Below are 14,709 nucleotides of genomic sequence, written 5' to 3' on the forward strand. Positions count from 1 at the left end.
GCTGCTACTAAGTATTAAGTAGTTTGGGACATGGATTGGAAACTCAGAATATGCAATATCTGCAACGTTTTAGCAGTTGTGGAGAAGATAGGAAAAAATATTTGAATGGAAACTTTGGACAAAATGTGTTACCTTAACAAATTACTTCAACTTCCTGAGACCCAGTTTTGCCATCTATAAAATGGATATGATAATGCTTAGCTCATAGGAGTGTTTAAGGGTTAACAAAATATTGTATGTGAAACTGTCTAGCTCAGTGTCTGGAAGATGGATGCTATTAACTAATGTTTCTTTATGTTGGAATCCCTGCGCCCCCTACATGCCCCTCTCCCCTGTTATACAAACAAACACCCTCCAAACTTCAAACATCTTTCAAGAAACAGCAAAAAAGGCACCACCAAAGCCTTTCCAAACAACCTTAGACAGGGTAGCTCTTTGTTTAAGAGCACTGGGCTTTTTAAATCAGAAGAGAGTCCCAAGTTTAAACCAGGTCTGCCATTTAGTAACTTCATGACCTTGGGCACGTTACTTTTCCTCCCTGCAGCTAGCTTTACCACCTGTAAGAGGAGAACATCCTGGTACATAACCTCATGCAGTTGTGAAGTATAAAACAAGATATGCTCCAAGAATGCTTAACACAATGCCAAGTCCTCTATTAAGTATTACATAGTAGGAATATAAGTAGTAATAGAAAATTTCCTCTTCAGTGAAGTGTTTATAAAAATGCCTCCCAGGGTTGCAAAATTCTGATGCAAAAGTCTTTTAAACTCTAATGCTGAACAAACATAAGGGATTGATATATACCTTGCGATATTTGAGGCAAAGTTCTAACCTCACGTTATGGAATATGCATTCCCGCACGGAGGGTGGGAGAGGGATATAATAGCTACTACTAATTAATGGGAAATAAAACCAGAAAATACATCCCAGGGCAGAAGCCCAAAGAGCAGTATTAAGCACTGCGCCCACAAACCAGGCCTCAATAATTCCCTGGAGTTCGTCTCTAACGCCCCCCTTCCTTTTGAGCCGCGCAAGCGTACACAGATTTTGTTCCTTTCTCCCTCCAGCACCCGCCTCCAACCCCCTTGTCTGCCTCAACACGCAGGCGCAACTCCTCAAATCCTGTCCCTTCCCCCTTCCGCTTTCTCTTATTTCGATCCCCCTCCTCTTCCAGCACCTCCGCAGGTTCAAACTCTTCTCTAGGGTGGCGGCGATCGAGGGGTCACGTGATGAGCATCCTGCTGCCCAACATGGCGGAGTTCGACACCATCTCGGAACTAGAGGAGGAGGAAGAAGAAGTGGTAACGTCGTCGTCGTCGTCGTCGCCGTCGTCGTCGTCGTCGGTATCAGGGCCCGACGACGAGGAGGAAGATGAGGAGGAGGAGGAGGAAGAGGAGGAGGAGGAAGAAGAGGAGGGGGAGGAGACGCCGCCCCCACCTCGGGTAGTGAGTGAGGAGCATCTGCGAAGATATGCCCCGGATCCTGTATTGGTGCGGGGAGCCGGCCACATCACTGTGTAAGCAAGAGGGGGCCATAGGGTTTGAAAACGCTGAGATTTGTCGACAGAGGAATGAGAAGGTGACCGAGGGGCCTGTGGAATGGGGGAGGGCTGAATGAGGCAGTTAGTAAAGGACACTTGGTCTAAATGGAGAAACCGAGGGAGATAGGTGCAAAGGAAGAACACAATTGTGATGCACTGACATCAGGTAAAGAGTGAGTATAAGACAGGGAAGTTAGAGGTTTGGATAGGAGGGAGAGGGGTAGAGGTGAGTCTCCTTGCTTTTGTGTATGCTGGCAAGTAAATAGTCTTTAAACTGCAGGATGTACCAGAGGATTCTTTACTGCTGAGATTGGTGTATAGTGGAACACGGTGACTGCTGTGACATGTGACAAGACCTAGGCTTTCTTCAAAACAGAAATGTGATATGTTTTGTGAATAATATTAGAGAATATCCACCTATCCACATATTCATTCATCCATTCTTCCTATCTAATCCGTATGTGAATGAATACAATAATCCTTTCCATGGCTTGATAATTCCTCATTCTGACGTTCTGTAAATATCACAGGTAGAGGTTCAGATTAAGAGGCACTTGTGAAAAGTAAAAGAGCAATGGATTGAGAGTAAGGACTCTTGGATATTAGCTCCAGCTTTGCTTCTTACTGGCCCTGACCTTGCTCAGGTTGCTTCCTATTTCTGGGCCTTAATTTCTCCATCTGTGAAGTGAAGGGTGGAGGTAAGATGATTTCCGAAGCCTTTCAGTTCTGAAATAATTTAAGATACCTACAGGAGATTTTGTATGCCCAAATATAAATATGTAGACATTAAATACTTACAGAAACGAGTACCCCAGGAGCCGAGGCTGATTTTTTGAAAACTTATGCAGTGACTTTTTTAAAGAATTGAAATCTTGCATCATATTTAAGAAAATAAAAGTAGGAGAGACCTCATAGCATTGTGGTTGCAAAGCAAAAGAAAATTTTAATGCCTCTCTGGGCTTTGAAGAGTTTTTTTTTTTTTTTATGTGCTTGGGCTGTAAATACCTGGAAGTTTGAGTGTGTGTCGTGTTCATCCCCTTAACTCTATTGTCTTTTACTGCATTTTCCTATCATTGCCTCTAATTTTGATAATCGCTCACCCGGTCCCTTTGACTTTGAATTGAGTTTGTATTATCAGAAATCATATAATACGCAACACTTCCCCCCCCTCGTGTTAGCTGTTAATTTTAACATGTCAAATATTTTTATTGTAATATACTTTTGTGATCTTTGCATGAAATATGTTAAGAAAGATTTTGAAATTGTGGAAGAGAATGGGGAGATTTTTAGACCTGCTTTTTGGTTAGGCAATTATTTTAACACAGTTTTTCTTGATCCAAGAGTTTTGCAGATAGCCTACAATGATCAGATGCCAGCTTACTGTACGGTTTTACTTGTATTCCTTTCATCACTAGGGAGAAAGTTTATTACTCAAACTAATTATGATTCTGGCACCAAAGGTTACTTTCATGTAGATTATTTTACATGACTGAACAGAAAAAGGGTTTTTATTCCAGTCTATAATTTTATATTTCAATATTCCACTCCTCCTTATTTTCTAACATTCAGAAAACAGAGGAGGGGCAAGAAAACAGAATTTAAGTTACCAGAAACTTATTTGTGATTCCGTTCTGTTCTTCACACAATCATGGTGAAGCACTTATCAACCAACTTTCAATTAAAAGCAAAGCACTGGAGCACCTGGGTGGCTCAGTCAGTTAAGCGTCTGACTTCAGCCCAGGTCATGATCTCACGGTTTGTGAATTTGGCCCCACATCAGGCTCTGTGCTGACAGCTCAAGCCTGGAGCCTGTGATTCAGATTCTGTGTCTCCCTCGCTGTCTCCCCCTCCCCATTTCACACTCTGTGTCTTTCTCTCTCAAAAATAAATAAACATTTAAAAATAAATAAATAAAAATAAAAGCAAAGTACTGACACTTGCCATATCCAGGCCCTTGTGACAGGTGTAATGTCCCTCTCAGCTTAAAAATTCTGGAATTGGGAGTGTGAAGTAATGGTGCTGGTAGTAACTATTGGTATTAATGGAAGCCTGAAAAGCAGCAAACCAGTACTTGAATCACTAACCAACGTATATAGTTTGGAAAGTTATTTAGCTGTATTCTGTAAATTCTCTCAACTAAAAAGCACACTTGATGTTAAATGTGTGAGATTTGAAAAAAATTAAATGTTTAGGAGATTCTACTGAATCTGAAGAACTAGCCTTTCTATGGGAGTAAAACTTTCTTTATATCAGGTAAAGTAAGATCCTTATGAAAGTTAATCTAATTCTCAGATGTCTAAAATAGCCAGCTTCTGTTAAATTTTTTTCTGGCATGAGACAGTTGTCCTGTCTGAATGGCGCTGTTGCACCCCATTTTCTTCCCATTTTCTGTGCAGTTGTGTAATCTCAGAGGACTTTGTTTCTTTTTCGAGGTTTAAAATTTGAGAACCATTGCTTCAAACTCAGTATATTTTAAGCCATCATTTTCCCTCCTCACACTGACTGTGCATTCCAGTTGCCCCATTTCTGACCCTGATACCACCACTCTAATCTTCTGGCATAGGTTTTCAAATCCTTGAATCATTTTAACTCTGCCTTCTTCTTGATTGTCCAATGCCATTCTGTCCCCGAATTGAGTCATCATATCTTTTGAAATGTCTATTAGATTTTTCATTTTTTCCATTTCTACTGGCACCATTCTAGGTTGCTATCATCTCCACAGTCTGCCACCTCTCTCCACTCCAATACATCCTGCATGCTTATGCCAAACTAATTTTCTTAAAAACAGTTTAATCATGACACTTTCCTGCTGAGAAACCTGCACTAGATCTTAGTTAGGTCTGAATTGTTATGCTCTCTTCACCCAGCCTCCGAAGTCAAGGAGCTCCTTCACTTGTCCAGAGCTCACTGTACCACTTGTGTCTTCTATACCCTTCTCGTCCAGCCTCCTCCCAAACTTTGCTCCATCAGGCAGCCGCATCTCTCTATTACCTCTCTCTGCATCAGCCTATAGACATATTCAGAGTCTTTCTCATTCTTTAAAAACAAAATAAAACAAAGCCTTCTTGGACCTATGTTCCCCTTTAGCCACTGTCTTGTCTTTCTTCCTTCCCTCTCCAAATTTCTTAATAGCTACATTTACCATATCTATTTCCTTTTCATTCCTCTCTAACCTGGATTCTGCCCTCATGACCACAGATGGGGGAGGGGAACTAGCCTTGTTAGGATGACCACCATGACCCTCTGTTGCTACATTAGTAGACTTTTCTCATTCCTTGTCTTTCTGGTCCTCTCTGCTATATATGACACTTAAAATGGCTCCCTCTTTTTTGAAGGCTTCTATTCCAGGGGTCACAAACACCAAAGCCTTCAGAGGTAAGAGAGGTCACAGAAAATGGTGCAGCATGGATAAAGATGGGGCTTTAGTTGAACTGGAAGGTGGTATATGTTTTGCCTAATGGTATTCAGATTGTGATTTTATAAAAAAGTTTTACCAAACACAATCCTAGGAATTCCTTGGCCACTTCACTTTCCTGGGCTCCCTGTATTTTTCTGGTTATTCTTTAACTCTCTCATTCACGGGCTTCTCTTATTCTCTTGACCCTTGAATACCAGTGGTCTCTGAGGTTTTGTTCTCAACTTGCTCTTCTTCTCATTCTCTGCTCTACCTAGATGATCTTATCTTGATTACCATGGTTTCAATTATCTGACATCTCCTAAATATGAATCTCTGTGCCAGACTTTGCTCAAACTTAAACCTGGCTTCCTGACCTGACAGCCCAGTAGCATCCTAAATTCAACATATTCATAACAGAACTCATCTCCCTCATACCCCCTTATACCTCCATCCCAGCCCTTTAAAAAATCCCTTCTATATCTGTTTTTTCCATCTCAGTTAAATGTACCTCCACCTATCACATTATTTATCCTTGGTTCCTCTTCCTCACTTATACTTATCAGCAAGTAAAATAATATTGGACCTAAACATTTTTTCTTTTCCTCCCTACTGGCACTTCCCTGGTTCAGGCCTTTGTTTGTCGTTACTTTCACATCCATTCCCCAGCCTGCTGCTAAATTAAGATACCACTATACTGCTTAAGACTGTTCTGTGGTTTTCCACTTACCTGCCAGATAGAATCCAAGCCCCATAACATGGAATCTAGAATTGAACCTTGCCTGTCTTCCAGCTTAATCTTCTGATATTTCTTCTATGGATCTTGTATTTTCCTGTTTTTAGCATGCTGTTTCTTTTTTTCATGTTTATTTATTTTGAGAGAGAGAGAGAGAGAGAGAGAGAGCAAGTGAGGGGCAGAAAGAAAGGGACAGAGAATCCTAAGCAGGCTAAACACTGTCTGTGCAGAGCTCAGAGCCTGGCTCAGTCTCACAAACCACGAGATCACGACCCGAGCTGGAATCAAGAGTTGGATTGTTAAACGACTGAGACACCCAGGTGCCCCTGTAGCATGCTGTTTATCTCTTTGCCTCCCCTCCTTCTAGAATTCCAGTACCCACTACCCTTACCTCAGCTCTCCATATGTCACCACCTCCTGCAAATCTTCTCTGCCCTCACTAAATTGTAAGCTGCAATAGCAAGAGCAAGATTTAGTTCCCTCTGAATCTTTGTTGCCTAGTACAGGGCTTAACCTGAAGTAGGCAATCAGTAAAAGTAAATTGAAGGAATATTGGTTCACTTTAATAACACTCAATATCCGTACCATAATACATTCTATATTACAGGCCCTCAACAAATACTAGTTACTTGACTCATGTGGTAGAAAGTACTTGTGATTCTGAGCAAAGATACATATGGCTACGGTAATATCACCAGTCCCAATGATGGGTGTTACAGTATGGCCTTACCTCTGAAAACTTTGTTAAGGTGTCAGAATACCCCTGTCTATTTGTACATCTTAACATTTTGGCTTTCTAATTCCTTTAACAAGATACTAATCTTTCAGCATGGAATTAATTATAATTTCTTAAGAAATAGAATGAGCTAACCATACTAATTGTAATTCCAATTCTGAGTGGATGATGATGATGAATGGATATTTGGAGGGTTTCTTCCAATTAAAAAAATTATAACAAAATTAACTCCACAAATTTGAGTTTATAGAGACAGTCATAATGAAATGTCTCTTAGAAATATTGAGTGTTTTGGAATACTATATATCTGAGGGATATAACTTAATATCTACCAATTTTCTTCTTGATATTATAAGTATTGAGACCCCATGTTTTGAAATATTAGGAAAATTCTATTCCTGAGATCTTTTATTTTTAGGCATTATCACACTCTTTGTAGTACTTAAAACATAGAGATATTTACCCTTGATAGTATATCTATATAGAATTTAGTAGAGAGTTACCAATTCTCAGGGACTTACAAAATTGTCTCATAAAAATTAACCTAAATAAAAGCTAAAGTTATTGCATACAGAATTGAAAAAAGATGGCCACATTTGCCTAACAGTGCATTTCTGCAAAAACTTAGCAGTACAATTATTGATACTTCTCAAATCAGTTAATGGATGCCTTTTTGTGAACAACTGTCTTTGAGGAATTATAATGATGCATTGTTAATATGTGTTTGTATAAAGTAAATATTTTATAAGATTTTAGGCTTTCAGAATACTGAAATATGGTAACTTGCCATTTTAAAGCATTGCAAGACATGATTATTTTCATATAAAAGATTAAAAAGATTTAACTGTAATGTTTTTGAAAATATGTTTGAATTTTATGGCATAGACTTTTTTTCATGGTATAGTAAAGTTCAATGCACACACTTCAGAATTGTTACCATAAGTGCATAGTTTTCTGGTCAAATCATGTTTCTTGTTGGCAGAATTTTACTAGTTTGATCTGTTTTCTTAAACAACCTGAACACATAAACTTTAATTTGTATAGGGTTTTCAAAGGTTGGTGTGTAGCCATTTCCAAAAGGATTAAAAACAGTGAGGGCTATAGAGAGGAAGAAAAGAGGGAAGAGCAACTAAGAGGACCCATCCTTCTTTGCCTCAGTTTCCTTTACTCCAAAGAATCATCCAAGAAATTAAAAATTTGAAGCATTGAAGACTCTTGACAAATAAAATACAATCATTAGAAACCATCAACTAGGACAGCTTCAAGCACATGATAGGCTCTATATTTAATGAAGCTGATAAAATGGACAGTGTGAGAAGTTCCCAAGTGCCTATTTGTTTAATGCTGAAAAACCCTACATCTTGACTAATGCCTATTACAAATCAGTAATGGGTAGATGGTCTTATCTAACCTCTGTGGACTCACAGTTGTTAATAGTTCGTTTATAAAATAGAGCTAAGGTGTTTATTCAGTAGCAGCCATTTCAACATTTTCCTAGTAGCTATCAAGTGAAATGTTATGCCTAAGGTTATGTGAGTTAAGTATTCTTTTTAAGTGCTGAATCTCTTAATGAAAAAGATAAGAAATTTCTGGTAGGCAGGAATAGTATTGCTACTGCCTTTTACCCCAAATGATGAGAATGTATCAGGCCTGGTTTGCCTATCTTTATACCTTTTGAAATGTATACATATGTATATATATGTTTGTGTGTATATGCACATATATACACACACACACATATGCCATAAGGGAATATTTTAAAAGGTAAAATTACACTTTCTTTACCATATCTAAAATATTTTTTATATTTTAGAAAAGACAGTCCCTTTATATATTAAAGAAGAAAATTAGTAATGTGAATATAGCAAGAACATATTCAGAACTTGAGCACTGGCCTAAGCACCATGAAAAAAACCTGAAAATTAAAAAATAAGGTATAAGCCATGCTTTACAAAACCAACAGGAAAATTGCTTTTAAGATACCTATAGATGCTGGTGAGGGTGTGGAGAGACGGACACCCTCCTACACTCTTGGTGGGAATGTAAACTGGTGCAGCCGCTCTGGAAAACAGTGTGGAGGTTCCTCAAAAAACTATCCATAGAACTTCCTTATGACCCAGCAATAGCACTGCTAGGGATTTACCTAAGAGAGACAGAAATGCTGCTGCATAGGGGCACATGTACCCCAATGTTCAAAGCAGCACTTTCAACAATGGCCAAATCATGGAGAGCGCCTAAATGTCCATCACCTGATGAATGGATCAAGAAGATGTGGTATATATACAAAATGGGAGTACTACATGGCAATGAGGAAGAATGAAATCTGGCCATTTGTAGGAAAGTGGATGGACCTCAAGGGTGTAATGCTAAGTGAAATAAATCAGGCGGAGAAGGACAGATACCATATGTTTGCCCTCATAGGTCTAACAGGAGAAACCTAATGGAGGACCTGGGGGAGGGGAAGGGGGAAAGAGAGTTGGGGAGAGAGAGGGATGCAAAACTTGAGAGACTGTTGAATGCTGAAAATGAACTGAGGGTTGAAAGGAAAGGGGGAGGGGGGGAAAGTGGTGGTGGTGATGGAGGAGGGCACTTGTGGGGAAGAGCACTGGGTGTTGTATGGAAACTAATTTGACAATAAACTATTAAAAAAAAGAATAGTAAACTTCAGTGAGGCATTCTTCTAAATTAAACCTGAAATGATGAGAGAAAAAAAGATACTTATTTAGAGCAGCAAAGAATAATGGAAAATATTTTATTAGCTGTTGAATTGTATAGTACAGATTTGAAGTGTGTGTGAGTATTCAGAGAAAGGGAGAATCCATGAAAGTTTGAACATTCATGGCATTACAGCAAGGGCTGGGACTTGACTTGGGCCTTGAAGGTTGAATAGGATTTAAACTAGGGGAGGGGAAGCAAGGGGAACCACCTGAGCAAAGATAAGAGCCAATATGACAGTTGTAATGAAAACGAAGGAATTGTTATGAGATGATTTCAAAGTAACAAATAACAGGACTTGGAGCCACCTCAGAGCAAGCAAGGTGCAAAAAATAGGAGAAGGAAGGTGCATAACCAATACCAAGGTCTAGATTAAAGAGACTCAATGTGCCACTGATAGAGATGAGAAAATTTGAAAGGGGCTGTAGTTTCCAGTGAAAAGGTAACATTTAATTTTAGACATGAGTTTACTTGAGGTGGTATTATTTTAGCAAGATATACATAATGAAATCTTCAGTATGCAATTAGAGATGAGGGACCAAGGAACATTGGAAAATATAGGACTAGAGATATAGATTTGATGGTCATCAGCATAGAAGTGATATCAAAGCTATTAAATGTAGATGAACTGATAAAACTCCTGTAGAAAGACAAGCAGTTGAGTAAAAACTAAATTTTGGGAAAAGGCAAAGAATGTTAGAGAGTGAAAGGATGGGAGAGTGTAAAGCTGCAAAGTCAAGGGAAAAAATTTCTAAGAAGAAAACATAAAATTGGCAATAAATAAGACATAATGAACTTGTCTTTATGAATAAATTTCATAAAGTTCACTTGCCTGGTGACAAATGCAAAGAGAATAACAAAGCTTAGAAGTTTTAAAATAATAAAAATATTCCATATATTTTGAGGGATACATCTGTCTATATCCTACTTATTTGATATCTAGAATGGCAGCTTGGAAAAGCTATAATGGCAGCAATCTCTAATGAGATAAGAATGTGTTTTTGTTAATTGACATAATTACTATACATTGTTATGTTACTTTCAGGTGTACAATACAATGATTTAATAGTTCTGTACATTCTCAGTACTCATCAACATAAGTGTACTATTCATCCTCTATATTCATTTTACCCATTCCCCACCCACTTCCCCTCTGGCATCTACCAGTTTCTTCTCTGTGTTTAACAGTCTGATTTTTGTTTGTTTCTTTTTTCCATATTCATTTGTTATATTTCTTAAATTCCACATATGAATGAATTCTATAGTATTCTGTCTTTGTATGACTGATTTATTTCACTTAACATTATATCCTCTAGGTCTGTCCATGTTGTTGCAAATGACAAGATTTCATTCTTTTTTATGGCTGAGTAATAATATTCCTGTGTGTGTGTGTGTGTGTGTGAGAGAGAGAGAGAGAGAGAGAGAGAGAGAGAGAGAGAGAGAGAGAGAGAGAGAGAGAGAGAGAGCGCACTTCCTTAGCCATTCATCTATTGCTGGAAACGGGGTGCTTCCATATCTTGGCTTTTGTAAATAATGCTACATTAAACAGGGTGCATTTATCTTTCCAAATTAGTGGTGGTTTTATTTTGTTTGGTCAAATACCTGCTAGTGGAATTACTGGATCATATGGTAATTCTATTTTTAATCTTGTGAGGACCCTCCACACTGTATTCCACAATGGCTGCACCAGTGTGCATTCCCACCAACAGTGCACGAGTGTTCCTTTTTCTCCACATCCTTGCCTACACTTGTTATTTCTTATCACTTTGATTTTAGCAATTCTGACAAGTGTAAAGTAATATTTCATTGTGGTTTTAATTTATATATCCCTGAAGATTAGTGATGTTAACCATCTTGTCATGTGTCTGTTGGCCATCTATATGTCTTCTTTGGGAAAATGTCTTTTCAGGTCCTCTGCCTATCTGATTATTTGTTTTCCTGGTGTTGAGTTGTATAAGTTCTCTACATACTTTGGATATGTATTTGGGTATATCATTTGCAAATATATTCTCCCATTCAGTAGGTTGCCTTTTAGCTTTGTTGACAATTTCCTTTACTGTGCAAAAACTTGTTATTTTGGTATAGTCCCAAAAGTTTAATTTTTCTTTTGTTTCCCTTACCAAAAGAGACATATCTAGAAAAGTATTTCTATGAGCAATGTCAAAGAAATTACTGCCAATGTTTTCTTCTAGGAATTTTATAATTTCAGGCCTCACGTTTAGTTCTTTAATCCATTTCGAGTTTATTTTTATGTATGGTATAAAAAAGTGTTCTAGTTTCATTATTTTGCATGTAGCTGTCTGGTTTTCCCAGCACCATTTCTCAAAGAGTCTTTTTCCTATTGTATATTCTTGCCTCCTTTGTTGGAGATTAATTGACCATATAAGCATGGGTTTATTTCTGGACTCTTGTTCTTTTCCATTGATCTATGTGTCTGTTTTTGTGCCAGTACTATGCTGTTTTGATTACTGCAGCTTTGTAGCATATCTTGAAATCTTGGATTGTGATGACTCCACTTTTGTTCATTTTCAAGATTGCTTTGGCTATCCAGGGTCTTTGGTGGTTCCAAACAAATTTTTAAATTATTTGTTCTAGTTCTGTGAAAAATGTTATTGGTATTTTGATAGAGATTGCATTAAATCTGTAGATTGTTTTGGGTACTATGGACATTTTAACCATATTGGTTCTTCCAAGCTGAACATGAACTATCTTTCCATTTGTTTATGTCATCTTCAAATTTCCTTCATCAATATATCAGTTTTCTGAGGATAGATCATTCACCTCCTGGGTTATATTTATTCCTAGGTATTTTATTCTTTTTGATGTAATTGTAAATGGCATTATTTTCTTAATTTTTCTTCTGTTACTTTCATTATCAGCATACACATGCAATAAATGTCTGCTTATTAATTTTGTACCCAGTGAGTTTATTGAATTCATTGAGCAGTTCTAATACTTTTTGGTGAAGTCCTTAGAGTTTCAGGATATATAGTATTGTATCATCTGCAAATAGGGAAAGTTTTAAGTCTTCCTTACCAATTTGGATGCCTTTTATTTCTTATCTGATTGCTGTGGGTAGAACTTGTAGTACTATGTTGAATAATAATGATAAGAGTGGACCTTCTTGTATTGTTCCTGATCTCATAGGAAAAGCTCTTAGTTTTTCACCATTGAGGATGATATTAGCTTTCATAGATAGCCTTTATTATGTTGAGGTATGTTCCTCCTAAACCTACTTTATTGAGAATTTTTATCAAATGCTTTTACTTCATTTATTTAGATAATCATATAGTTTTCCTATTGCTCTTGCTAATGAGATGTATCACCTTGAGTGATTTGCAAATATTGAACCACACTTACATCCCTGGAATAAATCCCAATTGATTTTGGGGAATGATTTTTTAAGGTATTTTTAGATTCAGTTTGCTAATAATTTGTTGAGGATTTTTGCATACATTTTCATTAAAGATACTGGGGTTTTTTCTTTTCTTTTTTTTTTGTAGTGTCATTATCTGGTTTTGATATAAGGGTAATGCTTGCCTTGTAGGATAAAATTGAAAACTGTCCTTCCTCTTCTATCCTTTGTAATACACTGAGAAGTATAGTATTAACTCTCCTTTAAATTTTTGGTAGAATTCACCTGTGAATCCATCTGGTCCTAGACTTTAGTGTATTGGAGTTTTTTTGATTACTGATTTAATTTCATTGCCCATAATTGGTCTGCCATATGTTTTATTTCTTCCTGCTTTAGTTTTGGAGAGTTATATGTTTCTAGGAATTTATCCATTTCTTCTAGGTTGTCCAATTTTTTGGAAAATAATTTTTCATAAATTCTCTTATAATCCTTTGTGTTTCTGTGGTGTCAGTTATTTCTTCTCTTCATTTCTGCCTTTATTTAATTGTACCCTCTCTTTTCCTTTTTCAATGAGTGTGACTAAAGGTTTATCAATTTTCTTAATCTTTTCAAAGAACCAACCCTTGAGTTCAATGATCACTTCCATTAATTTTTTTAGACTCTTTTTTTTTTTACTTCTGTTCTACTCTTTATTATTTCTTTCCTTCTAGTGGCTTTGAGCTTTGTTCTTGTTTTTCCAGAAACTTTAGATGTAAGATTATGTTGTTTATTTGAGATTTTCCTTATTTCTTGAGGTAGGCCTGTAATGGCTATAAACTTCACTCTTAGAATATCCTTTGCTCCATCCCAAAGATTTTGGACCATTATATTTGCATTTGCATTTTCTCAATGTGTGTTTTTATTTCCTCTTTGATTTCTTGGTTTCTTTTCTCTTTACTTTGTGTGTATCTATTATAGATGTTTGATTTGTGATTACTATTAGTTTCATATATAACATGCATATAGCAATCTATTAATTTGATGTTTGCTTAAGTTTGAAGCCATTTTCAAAACACTAAATTTTTTAATTTTTTTTATGTTTATTTATTTTTTAGAGAGACAGAGACAGAGCACGAGCTGGGGAGGGGCAGAGAGAGGGGGGGAGACATAGAATCTGAAGCAGGCTCCAGGCTCTGAGCTGTCAGCACAGAGTCTGATGCGGGGCTCGAACCCACAAACTGTGAGATCATGACCTGAGCTGAAGTTGGACACTCAACCAGCTGAGCCACCCAGGCACCCCCAAAACACTAAATTTTTATTCCTCTCCCCGTGTTTTATGTATATGATGTCATACTTTACATCCTTTGATTTTGTGAATCCCTTGACTGATTTCTATTGATAATATTGATTCTATGGTTTTTGTCCTTCAACCTACATACTAGTTAAAACTGATTAATTGAATACTTTTGTTATGTTTGTATTTCCCTGTGAAATTTTTTCCATTCACAATTTTCTTACTCCTGATAATTGCCTTTTCTTTCCATTCAAAAAATTCCCTTTAATGTTTCTTGTCAGGCTGGTTTCATTGTGATGAACACCTTTAAGTTTTGTTTGTCTGGGAAACTGTCTTCTATTCTAAATGATATCCTTGTTGGGTAAAGTATTCTTGGTTGCAGATTTTTTTCCCTTCAGCACTTTGAATATATCATGCCACTCCCTTCAAACCTGCAGAGTTTCTGCTCAAAAGTCAGCTGATAGTTTTATGGGGTTCCTCTTGTGTATAGCTTTTCTGTTTTTTTTTTAATTCTCTCTTTATCACTAGTTTTTACCATTTTAATTATTATGTGTCTTGGTGTGCACCTCCTCTGGTTGATTTCATTCAGGACTCTCTATGCCTTCTGGATCTGGATATCTGTTTCCTTACCTGGATATCTGTTTCCTTACCTAGATTAAGGACGTTTTCAACTATTATTTCTTCAAATAAATTTTCTGCGCCCTTCTCTCTCTCGTCTCCTTATCGAGTCCCTATAATGTAAATGTTATTTTACTTGGTGATGTCAATGAGTTCTCTTAATTTATTCTCCTTGATAATTTTTTTTTGCTGTTCACCTTGGTTGCTTTCCATTATTCTGTCTTACAGGTTGCTGATAAATTCTTTTGTCTCTAATCTGCTATTGATTGCCTCAAGTGTATTTTTATTTGTTATTGAGTTTTTCATTTCTGATTGGTTCTTTTTTTATATTTTCTATCTCTT

The 14,709-nt window shown here is 37.0% G+C and overlaps 1 protein-coding gene across 3 annotated transcripts in view; it reads left to right on the plus strand.

Annotated features, from left to right (window-relative positions):
• Positions 1–1,191: 1,191 nt before the first annotated feature.
• CHIC1 (cysteine rich hydrophobic domain 1) overlaps positions 1,192–14,709 on the plus strand; it is a 60,225-nt gene continuing 46,707 nt past the window's right edge. For all 3 annotated transcript variants that reach the window (XM_029930682.1, XM_029930681.1, XM_029930683.1), the window contains exon 1: positions 1,192–1,516. In XM_029930682.1, the coding sequence (XP_029786542.1) occupies positions 1,230–1,516 (287 nt within the window). In that variant the 5' untranslated portion in view covers positions 1,192–1,229. The remainder of the gene's footprint in view (positions 1,517–14,709) is intronic.

Source organism: Suricata suricatta, chromosome X (assembly GCF_006229205.1).
Source record: "Suricata suricatta isolate VVHF042 chromosome X, meerkat_22Aug2017_6uvM2_HiC, whole genome shotgun sequence".
Lineage (NCBI taxonomy): Eukaryota > Metazoa > Chordata > Mammalia > Carnivora > Herpestidae > Suricata > Suricata suricatta.